Raw genomic sequence first — 21,078 nt, 5'->3', positions numbered from 1 at the left:
TTGTTTGTTTGTTATTTGGTTTTTAGGAGCATTAGCAACTAAGGCCATATTGCTCCGGGATATGCAGTGGTCATTCCCTGACCTTTCCGCATCCTCCGTATTTGGCGGTCACGGGCTCGAACCCCGGTCTAATCAAGAAGCGTGTGCTACGCACTGCTGCTCCTTCCCACCTGGCTATGGAGGCGCCACTCCCAGAACTGGACCCGAACTGATCCCAGAACTACCACTGGAAGTCTGCGACCCTTCTGAACAACAACCACAAAACCCCTCTTTTGATGCGAGCACCTTATTTATTTCCTTCCCATTTATTTATTTATTGAATTGATTGCAAGTTACAATCGCCCCTTGTACTACTTTTTATACGTAAGCGTATGTGCAAACCCCAGCAGGGTTTGCACGCATTTACGTATCTCCCCCATCTAATTTAAACCTGACCCAATCACTGTGTTATTCTTTAAACTCACTCTTCTTCCTTTGGTGGGAAAAACAGAATATTTTTCCCACACAGCAAAACGCTTTCATCTTTTACCTCTACATCACCTGTTCACAATACCTTTGAACTGCTCCATACCGACACCCTTTCCCAAAATGCACTAAGTGTCGCATCCTCAAGTAGCAGTGTAATAGAGGAATTAAACTTGTTCAAAAGCTTTTAATTTTAACCCTTCCGCACCTGTCATACCATTGTTCACCATATTCCTTAATTGCACTACCAGGCCTACTGCCACTAATGGAAATATTTCCTTAATGATGTTTTCGTTATTCCTTAAGTGCTTTACTTCCACACACACATGCACTCTACTTACTAAGAGAAATATATTTGTAAGATTTTATGTCTTACAGTTTCATGACATTTTCAGGTTTTCGTTGCATTTGTACTGTGTGTAACAATCTCTCATTTGCAAATTCAGCAGTATTAACGATTTAATGTTGTCGATTTTATAACCTTTATGTGAATAAATCATGGATAATTATTTTTTAAATTAGTACCAAATAACCGGTATTTCTGTATCAATACCGGGATTTGAATACCGGAAAAAAATGACCGGGATCCCGGAATCTCAGTATTGTAAGCCCTACTCTAGAGGTCACATGCACATTACCATTCAACATGTGCAAAATGTGAACGCAAACGTTTGTCTCAACAATGCATTAACATGCATAGGAAATATTAACACTGATTTAAACAAATTAGAACTGTAAAAATGTAACAATAATGGATCTCAAATAAAGACAACTTTAAGAAATATACTATATGCAGAATTTCTTACATACATGAACTAAATTTATTGCCTTCTTACACATATATACACATAAGAAGGCAATAAATTATACATATGTTAAATTATAGGTGAAAAAAACCTCATACCTTTGAGTAGGACTGTAATCTCTCAACACTGAATCGCGAATGATTATAATATGAACTTACCCCCCCATATTGTCATAAATGAATCAAGTTAAAATAACTATTAATGAAAATAAGCATGTATTCAACTTTCATATCACATCAAGGGAATCTGAAAGAACCACAGAAAGACGGCGGCCACCAACTTCCAAAAACCAACCAACACCACAAGCCATCATGAGAATTGAAAACCAATTGTCGCGAAATTCTAAAAACGACGACACTAATAAATTAATTCACACATAAGTTAAACTTTAAAATCATTATTAACTTCTTTTAAGAGACCACCTTATTCGGTTTGTTACCGTGTTCACAAGAAGTACAGAAGTGATTCGCGAATGATATCCCCCCCCCCCTGTTTTATATCAAATTAACGACAAGATTATTTATATAAACCAATGTATGAATTGCTATTCATACATGCACGTAAGAGTCCACGAGTCCGAAATATTATAAGGTCTGCATATATTAATAGAATTAATATTTAAATCTCATTTCTAATGTTTTGGCAATTAATAATTTAAAATATTCATGCTGTTTATTAAGAACTTTGGATTCATTAAAAAGAAACGCACATCCATCAGTGATTGCATGAAACACAAGCTCAGATGCACCAGTCCTACCTGCTCTAACTGATGCCAAATGCTGCTGTATCCTTACCGAAAGTAAATTTTGGGTCGAGCCAATATAAGTAGAATTGCATCCACCACAATAAATATTGTAAACAATATTTCTTGTGGTGGATGCAATTGAACTGTGCATCTCTGCTGTATAGCTTTTCCTGTACTGTCTTATTTCGAGAACAGTTCTCTGCTAATACTGAAGCAAATTACCACAGCAGTAATAGAAGCTAGGGCACTATCTGACTAGACTGTTATTCAACTTCTGAATTAACTTCTAGCACAGGAACATGTGCTAGAACATGTGCCCAGTTATATGTAGTTCCTACCATGAGCTTCCATGGTAGGAACTACATATAACCTATATTTCAGGATAGTATGGAGCTTACTCATGGGTTGTGGAACAATCTTAAATATGTTAATAAATTGTCTATACCAACGTTGTATATATGGAACTTTAATAAAACGTTTGTGATCCGCCCTGTCATTTGTTGTATCCATCTCTAATTTATATTTCGCCTGTTGACTAATCTGCATAATGGTACCTAATGAATAACCCCTATTTAAAAATCTTTTTGTCAGTTCCATGAGCTCATCCAATAAGGATTCTTGAGTAGAGCTGTATCTATATGCATTATGAAACTGGTTAAAAATAATGCTCCTTTTATATGTAAAAGGGTGGTAGCTCGAACGGTGCAAAAATTTTCTCGTATTCGTTGACTTCCTATAAATTTTAAAAAAAAAGATGTTTTCATTAATTCTGGTTAAAATAAAATTTAGAAAATTTATGGATTTGTGATGTGGGATTTCCATTTCTAGAGTGAACTTAAGTAGAGTATGAATGTTATTAAATGTATCCAGGACCTTCTGTACTATATATTTATTAGTAATTATTAAAATATCATCAAGATCATCTTATTTAGATAAATTTCAGCCACCAATCCACTCAAGCTAAGTCCCCTTGGTAACCCAAATATCTGTTGGTAAATTTTATCTTGGAAATTAATATAATTGGTTTGTACAAGAAATTTAATCAAATAAAATATTTCATTTCTGGGTAAATTTGACGTTTAAACAGATTGTCTGATCACTGATAAGGTCCCATATTACGTCAAGGGCATATTCTACATGTACGTTGGTGACAAGGAAATAACATCTAAAGAGAATAATCTGTCATCTCCATTTAGCATTTTTTCTTTTATTGGTTGAATAACACCTCTGAATTCTTTAGACTAAACTTTAATGTTAAATGCAAAGGTTTAACAATGTTGTAAAGATACGCTGCAAGCAATGCAAAAGCTGTGTTTCTGCAAGAAACAATAGGTCTAATAGGGTATCCTGTTTTACGAAGTTTGACTTATCCGAAAAGAGTTGTTACCGCCTTAGTCCTAACCTTAAGGGATTTCAAAGTGGCCATCGAAATATAGTCTTTTTTTTTTGTACTCAGTTAACTTGCTATTAAACTGTTTAATTAAGCTGTCAAACACCACTTTCTCTACAACCTGGTATGTAGAACTATCAGATATAATATTATTAAAGTTTGCCTATATAATCTATTTTATTTAAGACTACAACTGTATCACCCTTGTCGGCTTTCTGTACAATAATACTGGTGTTCCGTCGTAATTTTTGGAGACTAATGCTTTCTTCTTTTGATAACCTAGGTATATACAGGTCCCTGTTCTGACTGATAATTCCATTAACCTGCTGTATCAACCCTTCCCTATTTTTAGAGTTCCTTAAGCCAAATTCGAATTCAATAACTGTTTGCTTTTTTGAAAGACATCTGGGAGGTAAATTATAATTGAGCCCTTTACTTAAAAGATTAATTTGCAGAATGGACAATTCATAGGAAGATAAACTGACCACACCATGGTTGATAATATTCTCTTCTGCATGTGTTACACTAAATTCCGTCGTGTTATATTTTGTCAGCTTCTCGGTAATCATACGCTGTAGAACCACTCCCCCTAAGTCTTGTCTTGTATTATTCTCCCTACGCCAAACCTCTACTGCTGTGTTATTATTCCTCATATGAAGTAAGTGTTGCAGTTTATTAGTATGTCTCATGTTTATTTCAATTGCTTGTTTCCTTATTTCAATATTTGATTTCAGATAAGCCCAATCATTATTATGTAAACAACCCTTTATCTTATTACGTAAATGCTGTAGTTGACAAAAGTAATTCTTCTTTTCGCAAACTCTGAAATTCAAGTTTAATCTAACGATTTTTTGTGAAACCGCACATGCTAACTTTTTAATGCCCGCTACCCTTTGTCTTAATGACACTCTCGCAAATTTTGGGATGAGATTCTCGTTAATGCATAATTTAAAAACAAAATTGCTTTGTGGGAGAGACCCCACAAATTACAACACAAATTTTTTAATACGAGGAATGAATTTATCTGTCCACCACTTTAGATTGGTGATTATAATAATCTGTTGGAATATTATTTATGTCCTTTAAACTTCTAGGAGATTGATTTTCCCACTACGGTTAATTTTAATTTGACATCACCAAGTGTTTGCAGCACAGCATAAAATTGTTATCCTGTCTTTGCTAATTTTATATCCTGGTGCATATCTTTCTTGTACAGATGCCGACGTGCAATTGGGCATTGCTCACCAATAAAGTTCCATCTCGTCTGCATTGTAAATTTGCAATGGAACAAGACCCATTTCTTTAATAATCGTAGCTAATTCATCACAGAATAAAGTTGCTCCCACATTATCTGCACTGAGCTTTTCACCCTATATCTCTAACCCTTATACCATGTCTGTCTTTAAATCATTTCAATCAACTAGATGAAAATGTAGGTATTCCAGGCATTTCTAATTTGTCAAAAAAATAATTTGCTTTGCTTAAAATCATTGGTTCAGATATTGGAGTTCCTTTAGCTCTTTGTTGTTAAAACCACTTTATCATTACACTTTCAAGTTGTTCATTTGTAGCACCTTTGAGAGATTTTCTTTGTGAAGCACAAGCAAATGTGTCACATTTAGAAACAAATTTATCTATATTGGGCTGGTTTTTAATGATGTCCCGTACATTTCGCTGGCCAATTCCAAATTCTTCTGCACGCTTTGAAACACTTTCACCTTTTTCACATCTTTTAATAATTTCCAGTTTCTTTTCCATTTAAAAACAACTCATTTTTATTTATCTAACATTTTAGAGGTTGAAATGCGAGATAAATATTACGTACAACACACGACAAGCACAGGAACACGCTTTCGTGATGTTTAGTAGACAAATGCAAATAGATTACATTTGTATGTTATTTGGCATTAGAAATGCAGCAGGTGTTTCAAGACACTTGACTTTGCATCTGCAGGTGTAAAAACATTTGACTTGATTTACCAGGTGGCAAAACGAGAGACATGACAGTGATTTCCTGTATGTACTTTATGAATCCACTCACACAGATAAATAATATTCTTTATATGTTTGTTAAAAATAAAACTACATACGTATAGAGGACCACAGTAAATCCAACCCTATGGATAATTGAGCCCTGGATAACTGACGTTTTATTGTACTTATCTCAAAAATAGTTCGATTCAATGAAACTGCTAATTTCACATTGAAAAGTCAGCTCCTTCACTACAATGATCTTTGAGAAGGTTAAGAGAAATTTGCTATACATTATTAGTAAGAAACACTTGCAAAGAAAACTTACCTTTTTTGCATGATCGACTGGGGTAAACTTGAAACTGAATGTAAATATCCGGAAATCCTTTAAGGAAAAATCATAGCATTAAATAAAAGAAAACCTTATTTAAATCAGATAAATTAACCGACTCAAAATTAAAATGCACCAATAAAATCTTCATGTCTATCTTAATGCCAAACACTAATATAAATAAGCTACATCTATTATATCACTATTTATAAAATTTATATACAGTAAAATCTTTCTAATACAAACTCACTTTATACAAAGTGTTCGTTTATATGAAGCACATACCATTCCCCTGCAAAAGGATAGGTTTTTCTATGTGAATATATTAATTTATTACAAAATTCGGTTAATATGTATTTCAAGTTCGTTTGACCCAGTGAGATATAAATATTATTTTGTATGTTTAATACAAATCTTGGCACAGTTGTCCAATTATTGCCCCTATTATTGCCTCTGGCCACCCAGTTCCCTGCTTCTCAAAAGATGGCACTGAATTATTAGAATTTACTTTTGTGTAAACAAAATCAGTTTATGGTAGCTACAATGAAGTGCACTCTGAAAAACACCACTGTGAAGGATGAACTGTTAAATTAACAAAAAAATAAAAACAGCTTTTCTAAGTTGTTTACATACATTCCCTCAACTCTCCACAGGATTAAGGCCAGTTGCAATTGTTACATCAGCTCACGGAGTCTTTTGTTGCAGTATGGTATAATCTATTTTTTGTACCATTTTATCTGAACCGATGTCTTTTTTTGGAACTTGTGTCTTTAAAATAATTTAAAGTTTGTTTATATTAAATCTCGTCTAGCAGAGTTATGGCAACAAAACATAAACGGATGGAATTTAAGTCTGGAAATTAAGCTAAAAATTATACAAGAGGCTGATAGAATGGAATGAAGCAAAACATACATTGCAAGGAATACAATGTCCCTTTACCTACTTTGTTTATAATACTGAAAAAAACTTTAAGTGCGTGACACTGGAGCAGTGATAAAAAACAGGAAGTGAATTCATGGTGCAAAACATGAGGAGCTTGAAACAAAACTTTGAGTGGTACCAACAAATGTGTGCATCTAATTTGCCGATATCAGGTCTGATTTTGTAAGGAAAAGCAAATTATATAGCTTAGCAAGATGGAATTAGCAACTTCAAGTGCAGCATTGGCTGGCTCCAAAGATTTAAAGGCAGGAATAACTTGGTTTCACAAAATGCTTGTGGCAAGTTTGGATTATTTGGCAAAGAAAAGGCCACATATTGGTTGTGTTCTGTACGGTACATTCTTGAAAAATGAGGCAAAGGATATTTTTAATTTTGACAAGACAGGTTAGTTTTATTTGCTGCCAAACAAACCATTTGCGGAGAGTCATGGCAGAAAATTAAGTAAGCAAAGACTCACTGTTCTGTTATGCTGAAATTCAGATGGCAGTACGAAACTAAACCCACTTGTGATTGGTAAGTTTTCCAAGTCAAGACGTTTAAAAGAAGTTAATCAACTTCCCTGTGATTAAGAGGCCAATAGAAGCGCTTGGCTTACAGTCAGAATTTTTCAGTCTTGGTTATCAAAGGTGGACAGAAGAATAGCTTCAGAAAAAAAAAAAAAAAAAGGAATATTTTGATGATTCTAGATCGTTGTACAGCACATTTTGCCAAGACACTTAAGTTGACAAATATATATGGCTGTTGTTTTTACCTCCCAATATCACCAGTTTTATGCAGCTACTGAATCAAGGCATTATTTATAACCTCAAGAGAGCACATAGAGACCGCCTGATAAGTTACTTGATCTGCAACATAGAAGGGAACAATTTGCAGCCAAACTGGAATGTCCTGGATGCTATCCATAATCTTGTTTTTGCTTGGGACAGTACTGAATCAAGTGTAAAAATTAACTGCTACAGAAAGAGTTGCTTTGGAGAGAATATCCATCGAAAAACATGGTCCAGCAAATGAATGTGATAGCAACATTGAGGAAGTGTATGGATTTTGTTGGCTTTGATTTGTAGAGGTTGTGAAGGTGGATGATGAAGTTGCTATCACTGCAACAATAAGAGAGGAAGAGCTGCTGAGCACCAAGCAAAGCAATGATGTTTTTGTTATCGGCAACAGCTTTTTTCTGTCACTGGTAACAAAAACACACACTGCTATCTAAAAAGAGATACCCAAAATGCATTGCTAATAGAGAATGTATTGGCCTGCAGTAATGTTGATAAAGAAACAGCTACTGGATTTGATAATAAAATAAATGTCTGTGCTGTAGTTAAAAATGCATATAGGACAAAAACTGTGCAAACAACACTGGACTCTTTCTTTAAATTAGATTAATTTATTAAAAAGTTAATGGTTTACATGTCTCCTTTTATACTGAAATTGTAATTCTTTTTAATGTGATACTAAAATATTGTATACAAGCAACGCTGTATACCATGGTACTTCTACAACACAGTTTCGCTTTAACAAGGTTTGAGAATTGCAGAAATCCTCTCACAACACTGTACTTATATAATACAGTTCTGCCCCAACACAGTTTGAGAATTGCGGGAAATCTCGCATAACACAGTATTTTTGAGGTTTTGTGCTGGGAAAACCCTGCAGTTGACTCTAGTCATTATCGCCTTCATGGTATTTTTCTAAAGCACATTTCTGGAGGTCACTACCATAAAACAATAAAAACAATTTGCAGTTTATTGGTCTTTTCTGTTAGTGTAATCAATTATAAATGGGTAGTAAACTCGATATTATTGCATTTGCGATAGTACCAATAGCTGGAATTCTGTGGGTTTTCATGTTATTATGGTGAAATGTGTTTCCCCTTTGATGAAATATTTAATCATATAAAAAACAAATAAATTTTCAGAAACTCATTACTCCATATCTCACTTGTGCATATCATGTTTGTTGCAACTTGTGTATGCTGTGTTTTGTTATTAATTGCTTATCATTTTTACTGTTTTAAATTTAACAACCAAAAAAAAAAAAAGTCAGTGGACAGAAATATCAATTAGTATGTACATATTACAGGATGTATTATTTAAGCTATGTATGTAAGCGTAAATTTATTTTTATTTTGATAACTGGAAAATTCTTCCGATTTTCACACACATTTAAAGCAAGGGTCCATTCTATTTTGTTGGGCGATTGCTGGGTTAGGTTCTGTGCTATTAAACTTGTGCTTGTTTAAGACCATAAAAAATTGTGACTTAAGAGTGCAGTTCGTGACTTTTAAAGAGAGCAGAAGGTACACAAAATCTACATGCTGCAGAAGAGATTATGCTTAGCAGCGAGGAAGAGGAAGAAAATTAAATGAACGTACATTATCTGAATATAAGTATCACAGTTTGTAAGGTAGGACACTGGTTCAGTTATTACTATTTAAGTTAACTATATTATAAAAATATATTACTACTATAAAAATTAAGTTTCCGATGGTTATAAAAAACAAAAATGGTGTATTTTTGTTAGCTTTTGGAGCGTAACTCCCCCTTTTTGTATTTGTTCTTAGTCTCGTATAACACGGCTTCGAATTACACAAGATTTTGTAGGAACCAAACTACTGTGTTATACGAGCGTTACCTGTATATTAAAATATGTCATACAATATTTTCATTTCCATTAATTGTTTTTCTCTTAGTTTATCTAACAAATAAAATAAAATCTTGAAAAAATGTGTTATTACTATTACTGTATTGTTAGACAAGGATTTTGTTTTTATTATTTTTTATTTTTAGTATTTTATTAATTTAACTTAATTTATTTTTGATATTATTATTTATTATTATTCTTAGATATATAGTATGTAAAAAAAAAAAGGTGAAATTTTGACACTTTTGGATGACCTTGTTACTACAAACCTCGTTATTGCAAAACAGGAAAATTAAGTCCTTTGTATTTACGAGATTTGACTGTATATCAACACTTATAAAATTAGAGTGTGCAGAGAAAAGACATTTATACATTGATCTCTCTCTCTCTCTCTCTCCCTCAGCCCCCCCCCCATGCCACCATGTTGTGGGGTTGCTGCAACCAGGTGCTAGGTGCTGCTCTACAATTAAACAATTCTCATAAATGAAGCATGATGTTTCAAAGTTATAATACAACTAATCATATATGGCCTCAGAGAAATCATAAGTTTGCAGACCCATCATGTCCTTTCATGAGTTTTTGCAGCCAGCAGGATTTAAATGCGTAAATAATGCAATGGTCGTACTGCCCTCAGCAGAACATGCTTTATCTTTTCTATGAGTTGCCCTGATATTGGTATTGCACTATTTTCAAACAGATGACCTTGTCAAAATGTTAATTTGACATTTGTTTATAAGATGAGACACTGCCTACAATAGACTGTTTTAAGACTAAATGGTCCCCCTCATCAGATAGCAAGTGGTCTCGAATGACAATACTTAGACAAAATAGTTATAAAGAAGTTGTTTGATGTAAGAACATTTGTTTTGTTGTTTACTTTTCATTTCCCACAAATAGTTTTATCCCCTGGAATTTGCTGTCAGGAAGGGAATTTGTAACACTATTTAGTCTGGTAGGACAAATAAAGAACAGCTGCAGGTATATGAAATGAGAGCTTCAAAGCAATAATACAGCTAATAGATTCTTAACTTGAAAGTACAAGATGGTCTTATAAACTTCTTATAATTTCACTAAAGCCATATAGCATTAACTATATTAAACGTTGAAGATCCAACTTCATGTATGGAATGGCAGCTCACATTGTTTTAATAGAATTAAAAATTTACAATATAGCATTAGATGTATTATAACTTCGAAGCTCTGACGTCATATAGAGCATGGCAACTCACATCAAACAACTTCTTTACAACTGTTCTATCTGTGTGATAACCTCGAGTTTGAGAACGAGAGTAGCCTGTGTGAGATGCAGCTTATTGCCGCTCCTGGAACACAGAAGTTTTTCCTGATTTATTAGCTTAAATTGGCATATTAACTTATTTTCTAGAGTAGCTTTATATTCCTAGTTACGATACTTAGTTTAAAGTTTAACTTAGATAGAGATTTTGTAGGTATTACTTAGTATCGGTAAGGGTATCAAATCCACGTGTTACAAGTTGCAGCTCCGTTGAACAAGAGGTTTTTTAATCATATTTAGCCGATTATTAACCAATTGTTATATCAAGTTATTTTCTACAAGTAGCTTATAGACCTAGTCGGGATCCTCCTTAGTTTATTCTGAATTGAGACAGCAAGATTTGTAAGTTAATCAATACTTAAGTGTCCGTAGATTTACCGTTCGTAATTTACTGCCATTGTTAAACGATACAACATTATATACCGAACTAGATAGCATAAGCTTAGTATAGTATAGTGTATAATATAATATTGTCAATTAATCAGTAAATCTATTAATCTTGTTAAACTTCATTGTCAATTAAATTGTACTTTTAACTATATACATATAACGACTTAGATTACAAACGTAACATAAATAATTAATACATAACTTGATACAGAAGCTATATACAGGAAACTCGTAGATAACACTCGATACTGAAAAATAAATATAGCATTATAACTGTGTTGGGATACAAGTTTAGGGTTTTAATTTTGTACTGGAATTGAAATTTTATTGAAATTAAATCGAAATCATGACTCAGACCAGAGCAGCAAAGCAAAAGGCTCAAGCTAATGGGAGTGCTGTGGCTCAGGGGAGAACTGGGGGGGGGGGCGCAGTTGCCCTCTGAATCACAGCCTTTTAAAATGCACTGCTTGCTTGATGTTTGTGGAGCAATCAGGTACAGAACATGATACTGCCATGGGGGATGTCTTTGTGCGTGCGCGCGATGTAAGTAGTGTAAGGAAATCAGGCGACAACTCAGCATTGTTATGGGCCTACATGAGAGCTTGAAGGACAGGGTGCAGCATGCCCTCGAATGATATAAATTGAGGGGCCCATCAAGCTCTCAGCTGCCCACATCAATGCCAGAGCTTGCACTTGGTCATCATGCAACACAGCAGCAACCCCCAAGGCAGAATGCACTGGTCCCACAGGAACTAGTATGCTATTAAGCTTACTAGTTCCTGCTATTAAGTAGTTGTTGGTGACTATTGTCAGGGAAACGGGGAACATGCTTTGTAAAAGGGATAGGTGTAACAGGACCAGGGTATGTCTGCCAGGGGGCAAAGGTTGATGATGTTGTAGAGCAGATATCATCTTTGAAGGGCACAAAAGGTGATATAGTTGTACACGTTGGCACTAATGATATTAAGAGTAGGAGATTGGCGGAATTACTTAACAAGTACAGGTCACTGTTGAAAAAAAGCGGTGCATTAGGGTTGAATTTGAAAGTGTCTGAAATTCTGCCCAGACACGATAGGAGGGAGTATATAATGAGAGCCTTATCAATCAATTCGGCCCTGGAAAGATTGTGCAAGGCTCATGGGGTAGAATGTTTTTCAGCCTGGTCTGTACTTGTTAACAGGAGAGACTGCAGTGATTCTTGCACTGTTTCTATTGAAATGAGCAGTAGCCTGGAAAACAAGATGCAGGATATTTCAGAGACTGCTGGGAGTCATCGCGGAACAAGTAAACACATGGGTTGTGTTAGGGTAGCTAAGAATAAGAACAGGTGCATGTATACTTGCATGTACACCAATGCTAGGAGTTTAGTAATTAAATTTGATGAATTTGAGGTATTGCTCAAATTCATCAAAGGCCAGATATTGTTGGGATATCAGAGTTGTGGTGTCACACAGATGTAAGGAATGCAGAACTGGAATTTGGGGAATACAATGTGTATAGAAAAGATAGACAGGACAGGAAGGGAAGAGGGGTTATGCTATTAGTTAAGAAACAGATAAAATCTAAGGAAGTGAAGTCAGTCGACATTGATGGTCAGTGCAATATTGAGTCAGTTTGGTGTGACATAAACACTGGAAAAGGGAAAATGAGAGTACGAGTGTGTTACATGCCTAATGACTCTGATGAGTACAAGGAATAATTGTACAGAGAAATAGAGTGGGCCAGTAAATCAGAATGTCTTGTAATGTAGTATTTTAACTTTCCAGATATTGACTGGAAATTGTAGGTTGGTTACTTGCACACTAGCAGAATTTTTGTGGATTTATGGGAGGATTGATTTCTCATAGCAACATATTCGAGGAGCAACCAGAGGGAGTAATACTCTTGATCGGATTATCAGCAGTGATGATTTATGCATTAGGAATTTGCAGATAAAGGAACCACTAGGTGACAGTGATCACAGTGTACTGATGTGGGATTTACTTAAAGATATTACTACCATGAAGGGTAAAAAGATGGGGTGTTTTTTTTTTTTTTTTTTTTTTGAAAAGGTAACTACAGTGGCCTCTGACAGTTTTTAAATTCTATACAGTGGGATCAACTGATGATGTTAAAAACAGAGAATTCTAAATGGGAAGCCTTAAGGAATTAATCTTGGGAGCTACTTGGCTTTTCATATCAACTAAGAAATACTGTTCAAGATTTAGACCTAAATGGAGGTCAGATGAACTAATGAGGCAGAGAAGAAAAATACGTGAAATGCATATAAATTATCAGGTGACATAGAAGCCTATGGCAGCTAGTCTGTAATCAAGTCACAAAAAAGGTTAGGCAAGCAATGGCTGATTACAAGAAATCGTTGGCAAAAGATGCAAAAAAAAACAACAACAAAGACTTCTTTACTTGTGTAAACTCTAGAAGGAAGGGGATGAATCAGATTGGTCCACTTGATGTTGGGGGTTTAACTGTTGATGATCCTGCTCAGATAGCTGACAAACTGAATGAGTATTCTGCATCTACATTCACAGGGAAGGTTTTTTTGGCTGATGCTCTATAAGCTTTCTTTCTTGCATAATGTGCCTCAACTAATGCTAATAAAGAAAAATGTAACTGCTGAACTGAACTTAATTTCTTTGGAAGCTTTTGCTGACTTTTCAGAAACCTATAAAATGGTGTAATAAGTGCATTCAATCAGGTGTTGATTACTTTGAATAAAAATAGTTTTGAGTTCCTTCCTTCACTTTGTGTTCTTTTTATTATAACATTTCAGGAACTTTATTGCCAAACGTGTGTGTGTGTGCGCGCACACATTTGTGTATGTTTACACACAGCTCTACAATATTCAGACACCTCTTCAATTGTGAATGCAAGATGCCAAAAGCAACAGAGTTAACATTCTGTAAATGAGGTAGACTACCACATCCCGACTAATGCCAGATTCTACTTTGCTTAGTGTAAGGCCTTTTCTTTCTTGAAATACAGACCAATGAAAGCAAAATGCAACACACTGTTTAATGGAGATGTATAGCTTTCAGTGAAGCCTGTTAGTTTTGGATCATAAACCAATGGAAAACTGTGCTCTGTGGTGACACATCAGTTTACCAGTCTCAGTCTACAGCCTGACAATCATGCCTGTGTGTGGCAGATGTCCAGGCAAAGCTACCTGCCAGATGTCACATCGACAATGAAGTTTGGCAGAGGCGGTGTGACAATCTAGGGGGACCCAGTGAGATATAAATATTATTTTGTATGTTTAATACAAATCTTGGCACAGTTGTCCAATTATTGCCCCTATTATTGCCTCTGGCCACCCAGTTCCCTGCTTCTCAAAAGATGGCACTGAATTGTTAGAATTTACTTTTGTGTAAACAAAATCAGTTTATGGTAGCTACAATGAAGTGCACTCTGAAAAACACCACTGTGAAGGATGAACTGTTAAATTAACAAAAAAATAAAAACAGCTTTTCTAAGTTGTTTACATACATTCCCTCAACTCTCCACAGGATTAAGGCCAGTTGCAATTGTTACATCAGCTCACGGAGTCTTTTGTTGCAGTATGGTATAATCTATTTTTTGTACCATTTTATCTGAACCGATGTATGTTTACACACAGCTCTACAATATTCAGACACCTCTTCAATTGTGAATGCAAGATGCCAAAAGCAACAGAGTTAACATTCTGTAAATGAGGTAGACTACCACATCCCGACTAATGCCAGATTCTACTTTGCTTAGTGTAAGGCCTTTTCTTTCTTGAAATACAGACCAATGAAAGCAAAATGCAACACACTGTTTAATGGAGATGTATAGCTTTCAGTGAAGCCTGTTAGTTTTGGATCATAAACCAATGGAAAACTGTGCTCTGTGGTGACACATCAGTTTACCAGTCTCAGTCTACAGCCTGACAATCATGCCTGTGTGTGGCAGATGTCCAGGCAAAGCTACCTGCCAGATGTCACATCGACAATGAAGTTTGGCAGAGGCGGTGTGACAATCTAGGGCTGTATTTTATGGTTTAGCCTGGAACCACTGGTTATTTTAGAATAAACAATGAATGCTGACTCAGTGATGGGCATAACTGAATGATCAATAATTGATTATTTCAATAATCAAAATATAATCAATTATATGCCAATTAGTCAATTATGCCCGTCACTATGCTGAGGTCTAAATGTCCTGGGTAATAATGCATTACCTATGTTGTGGCAGCAATTCAGAGAAGGCAAATGAATGAAGCATCCTTTCAAGATGGGGCAGTCATATATTACAAAACTCCATGTTTATTATCTAACTGCCCCATATATTATAAATGGGGCAGTCATCTACGTAATAGTAGACAAATGCATGGCTGTTATGACTGCATGGAAAGTGACTTAGTCCAACAATATTTGTTACTTTTTCACTAAATTATAATACTTATATAAAATTAAGTGTGCTTCAGAAAAAACCTATACTTTACATATGTATCACTGTGATAACTAAATTTTTAAATTTATAATTTACAAATTCTTGGTGATTTCATATTTCCAAGTTTTCAGATGATACAAAGGTTGGGAGGGTTGTTAACGACAGTAAAGACAGTATGCTACTCTTTGGATCTAGATAAGTTGGGCAAATGGGCTGAGAAGTGGCAACTGAAATGTAACATTGACAAATGCAAAATACTGCATATGGGTAGCATTAACAAAAGAGAAATGTACCAAGTGTGTGGTACTACACTCAGGGAATTGGAAAGTGAAAAAGACCTGGGAGGTAATTGTGCAGCCATATATGAAGTTCACTGAGCAGTGCAGGTGGGCTGCCAGGGCAGGTCATGGAGTCTTGTCAGTGATATATAGGAATTTTGCTAGCGGGGACAGGGAGGTGATAATCCCATTAAACAAGGCAATGGTTAAGCCACATCTAGAGTACTGTGTACAAGTATGGAGGCCTCATTTTAGGAAGGATGTAGAGTTGCTAGAACGAGTACAAAGAAGGGCAACAAGATTGGCGAGTGGAACAAAAGGGTCCTCTTACCAAGAAAGGCTTAAGTTCTGCAAATTGCAGCACCTGGAGATTAGGCACCTGTGAGGTGATCTGATTGAGGTGTATAAGGCCTTGAATGGGTTGAGCAAACTGAATGATGATGGAATTCTTCCTCTTGCTCGGATTAAGAACCTGAGGGGGAACAGATTCATATCGAGGAAAGACAATTGTAGAATAGATGTGCGGCTAGGAGGGAGTATATGATGAGAGCCTTGTTGATCAATTCGGCCCTGGAACGATTGTGCAAGACTCAAGAGGTAGAATTTTTTTCAGCCTAGTCTGTACTTGTTAACAGGAGAGACTGCTTCTACAGAGATGGGATACACTTAAATAGAAAGGGTGCAAGAATATTTGCTGATGCTATCAAGACAGTGTTAGGTGGGTTGGAAAACTGCTAGCTCGGGGGGGGGGATACAAGAACTAATAGATTATCAGTAGCCGCTGACAGAGGTGAAAGTGATTTTAGAGACTGCTGGGAGTCATTGCAGTACAAGTAAACACATGGGTTGTGTTAGGGTAGCTAAGAATAGGAACAGGTGCATGTATACTTGCGTATACACCAATGCTAGGAGTTTGGAAAATAAATTTGATGGACTTCAGGTGCTGCTCAAAACATCAAAGGCAGATAGTGTTGGGATATCAGAGACGTGGTGTCACACAGATATAAGGAATGCAGAACTGGAATTCAAGGAATACAACGTGTACAGGAAGGACAGACAGGATAGTAAGGGAGGAAGAGTTATGCTATTAGTTAAGAAACACAAAATCCAAGGATATTAGCATTAGCAGAGGCATTTGATGCAAGAAAGCAAGCTTATGCAGCATCAGCCAAAAAAAAAAAAATAAATAAATAAATAAAAAATAACCACTTCCACTTCACCCCTCTGTTCGTTCGAAATACCTGTCCAGCTGAGCCTTAAACTTATTTAGACTATCAACTTCCACGACAAGGGATGGATGTCTGTTCCACCCACCAACCACCACTGGCTAAAGGCAAATTTCCGCACGTCTATCCTACATCTGTCTTTCCTCAATTTGAATTTATGCCCTCTCAGGTGATTATTCTGAGAAAGAGGAAGAATCCCATCAGCATTGATCATGCTCAAACCATTCAAGGCTTTATACACCTCTATCAGATCACCTCGCTGATCAGATCAGCAAGGTGATCTGATCAGATATACACCTGATATACACCCCTATCAGATCACCACACACTGTAATTTACAAAACTTAAGCCTTTCTTCGTAAGAGCACCCCTTTGTTCCATTCACTAATCTTGTTGCCCTCCTCTGTACTCGTTCCAGCAGCTCTACATCCTTCTTGAAATGAGACCTCCAGACCTGTTTACAGTACTCTAGGTGTGGCCTGACCATTGCCTTATACAAGGGAATAATCACCTCCTTATCCCTTCTAGAAAAATTCCTATATATCATTGACAATACACCATGATCTACTCTTGCAGCCTGTCTGCACTGCTCAGAGAACTTCATATCTGACTGCACAACCACCCCCAGGTCCCTTTCATTCTCTACCACTGTCACTGTAGTACCACAGAGTTGATACGTTGCTCTAGGGTTGCTGTATCCCATATGTAGTACTTTACATTTGTCAATATTAAACTTCATTTGCCACCTCTCAGCCCATCTGCTCAACTTTTCCAGATCCTGTTGAAGCAGCATAGTGTCAGTAGTGTCCTTGACAACCCTGCCAACCTTCATATCGTCTGCAAACTTGGGCATTAAGCTTGATATACCATCATCAATATCTTTTATAAATACAGAAAACAATAATGGACCCAATACTGAACCCTGAGAGACTCCACTAATAACATTAGTCCACGATGAGCAGTGTCCATTGATTACCACTCTCTGTCTTCTCCCCCTCAACCACCCCTTTATCCATAGCAGCAATTTGCCTCCAATGCCACACTGCTCCAATTTGTGCAGCAGTCCACCATGTGCAACAGTATCAAAAGCCTTTCTAAGATCCAAGTATATAATATCAAAGTTATTCCCTGCATCCAGTTCTTTTGTCACTGCATCATAGTATCCAATCAAATTGGTCAGGCAAGACTTCCCCTTAACAAAACCATGCTGTGTCCGGGCTATAACTGAAGTCTTGTCTAGATGATCCTGCAGTGCTTCTTTAACCAGTGCCTCCATTAATTTTCCGGAGCAGAAGTTAAATTCACAGTTCTATAATTACTCGTGTCAGCCTTTGATCCTCCTTTGTGAATTGGGGTCACATTTGCACATCTCCCGTCCATGGGTACCTCCCCTGAGTCCAAGGAAGCTCTCATAATTATGGCTAAGGGTTTGCTTACTTGCTTTGCTGCCTCCTTTAATATAACTGGATAGATCCCATCCACCCCAGGTGCCTTTCTTGTGTTTATCTTCAACAATTTCTCCTCCACTTTACTCCCAGTTATTACAAGATTCTCTAGCTTACTGCCAGAGTTGAATGCACACAGGCTGCCAGGGCAGGTCATGGGGTTTACTCAATGATATATAGAAATTTTGCTAAAAGGGAAAAGGAGGTGATTATCACTCTGTATAAGGCAATGGTCAGGCCACGCTTTGAGTACTGCGTACAGGTCTGGAGGCCTCATTTTAGGAAGGATGTAGATTTACTTGAGCATGTACAGAGAAGAGCAACAAGATTGGTGAGGGGAATGAAGGGATCCTCTTACCAAGAGAGGCTTAAGTTCTGCCAATTGCAGTGGCTGGAGACTAGGCACCTGCGCGGCGATCTGATTGAGGTGTATAAAGCCTTGAATGGGTTGAGCACGCTGAATTCTGATGGGATCCTTCCACTTGTTCAGATTACGAACCTAAGGGGGCATAAATTCAAATTAAGAAAAGACAGATGCAGATTAGATGTGCGGAAATTTGCCTTTAGCCAGCAGGTGGTTAATTGCTGGAACAAACTTCCATCTGTCGTTGTGGAAGTTGATAGGTTGAATAAATTTAAGGAGGAACTGGACAGGCATTTGGAGGGAATGGTGTGATTTTTTTTTTTTTTTGGCTGATGCTGCATAAGCTCATACACTTGCTTTCTTGCATCAAATGCTGCTACTACTACTACTACACCTCTGGCATTCCCCTCGCTGAATAACCCCTCATGTGTGAATGTCGATGCAAAATATTCATTTAGTTTGTTAGCTACCTGAGCAGGTTCATCAACAGTTGACCCATCGATATCAAATGGACCAAACTGATTCATCCCCTTCCTTCTAGAGTTTTCATAAGTAAAGAACTCTTTGCTGTTTTTCTTTGCATCCCTTGCCAAAGATTTCTCGTAATCTGCCTTCGTCTGCCTAACCTCCTTTGTAACTTGGTTACAGATCAAGTTGTATCTATCATAGGCTTCTGTGTCACGTGTTAATTTGTATGTATCCCATGCATTTTTCTTCTCTGCCATATGTCTCATTAGTTCATCTGACATTCGTTTAGGCCTAAACCTTGAACAATATTTCTTAGTTGGTATGTAAAGCCTAGTAGCTTCCATGATAAGTTCTTTGAATGCTTCCCATTTTGAATTTGCTGTTGGTAACATCATCAGTTGGTCCCACTGTATAGAATTTAAATACTGTCTCAGTCCATCATAGTCACCTTTACGAAAGCAATAACCCTTCCCTTTACCCCTAATGGTAGTTACCTCGTTGAGTAAATCCCACTTCAGCACACTGTGATCACTACTACCTAGTTGTTCATTTATCTGCAGATTCTTATTGCATGAAGAATCACTACTGATAATCAAATCCAGAGTATTACTTCCTCTAGTTGCCTCCTGAACATGCTGACGTAGAAAACAATCATCCAATAAATCCACAAAAGCCTTGCTTGTGTGTGAGTGACCAGCCCCCAAATTCCAGTCAATATCTGGGAAATTAAAATCCCCCATTATAAGACTCTCTGATTTACTGGCCCACTCTATTTCCCTGTACAGTTTCTTATTATACTCATCCGAGTCATTAGGCCTATAGCACACTCCTACTCTCATTTTGATCTCCCAATGCTTATGTCATGCCAAACTGACTCGACACTGCACTGTCTAGCAATGTCGACTGGCTTCACTTCCTTGGATTTTATGCATTTCTTAGCTAATAGTATAACCCCTCTTCCCTTCCCATCCTGTCTACCCTTTCTGTAGACATTGTACTCCCCAAATTCCAGTTCTGCATTCCTTATATCTGTGTGACACCACAACTCTGAAATACCAACAATATCTCCCTTTGATGTTTTGAGCAATACCTCAAATTCATCAAATTTATTTACTAAACTCCTAGCATTGGTGTACATGCAAGTATACATGCACATGTTCTTTTTCTTAGCTACCCTAACACAACCCATGTGTTTACTTTTACCCCAATGATTCCCAGCAGTCTCTGAAATATCCTGCATCTTATTTTCCAGGCTGCTGCTCATTCCAATACAAGCAGTGCAAGAATCACTTTCACCTCTGCCAATGGCTACTGTTAATCTATTAGGCCTTGTATCCCCCCCACCCAATCTAGCAATTTTCCGACCCACGTAACACTGCCTCGATAGCATCAGCAAACATTCTTGCACCCTTTTTATTTAAGTGTATCCCATCCCTGTAGAAGCAGTCTCTCCTGTTAACAAGTACAGACCAGGCTGAAAAAAATTCTACCCCTTGAGCCTTGCACAATCTTTCCAGGGCCGAAATTATGCAGCCAGTCGACATCACTGGACAGTGCAGTGTCAAGTCAGTTTGGTATGACATAAGCACTGGGAGATCAAAATTGAGAGTAGGAGTGTGTTATAGGCGTAATGACTCTAATGAGTATAAGAAGAAACTGTACAGGGAAATAGAGTGAGACAGTAAATCAGAGTGTCTTATAATGGGGGATTTTAATTTCCCAGATATCGACTGGAATTTGTGGGTTGGTCACTTTTGTGGATTTATTGGATGATTGTTTCCTACATCAGCATCTTCGGGAGGCAAGTAGAGGGAGTAGTACTCTTGATCTTATTATCAGTAGTGATTCTTCATGCATTAAGAATCTTTAAAGGAACCACTAGGTGGCAGTGATCACAGTGTGCTCAAGTGGGATTT

General features: G+C 36.8%; 1 protein-coding gene across 3 annotated transcripts in view; it reads right to left on the bottom strand.

Annotated features, from left to right (window-relative positions):
- The window catches only part of LOC150080663 (myotubularin-related protein 10), a 240,041-nt gene that overhangs the window by 108,350 nt on the left and 110,613 nt on the right, over positions 1–21,078 (bottom strand). For all 3 annotated transcript variants that reach the window (XM_090381920.1, XM_090381921.1, XM_090381922.1), the window contains exon 5: positions 5,706–5,762. In XM_090381920.1, coding sequence (XP_090238046.1) covers positions 5,706–5,762 — 57 coding nt within the window. The remainder of the gene's footprint in view (positions 1–5,705; positions 5,763–21,078) is intronic.

Source organism: Mastigoproctus giganteus, chromosome 9, assembly GCF_048544385.1.
Source record: "Mastigoproctus giganteus isolate SK-2022 chromosome 9, ASM4854438v1, whole genome shotgun sequence".
Taxonomy (NCBI): domain Eukaryota; kingdom Metazoa; phylum Arthropoda; class Arachnida; order Uropygi; family Thelyphonidae; genus Mastigoproctus; species Mastigoproctus giganteus.
Note: the sequence above shows the minus strand (reverse complement) of the source record. Positions and strands in the feature narration are given on the sequence as shown.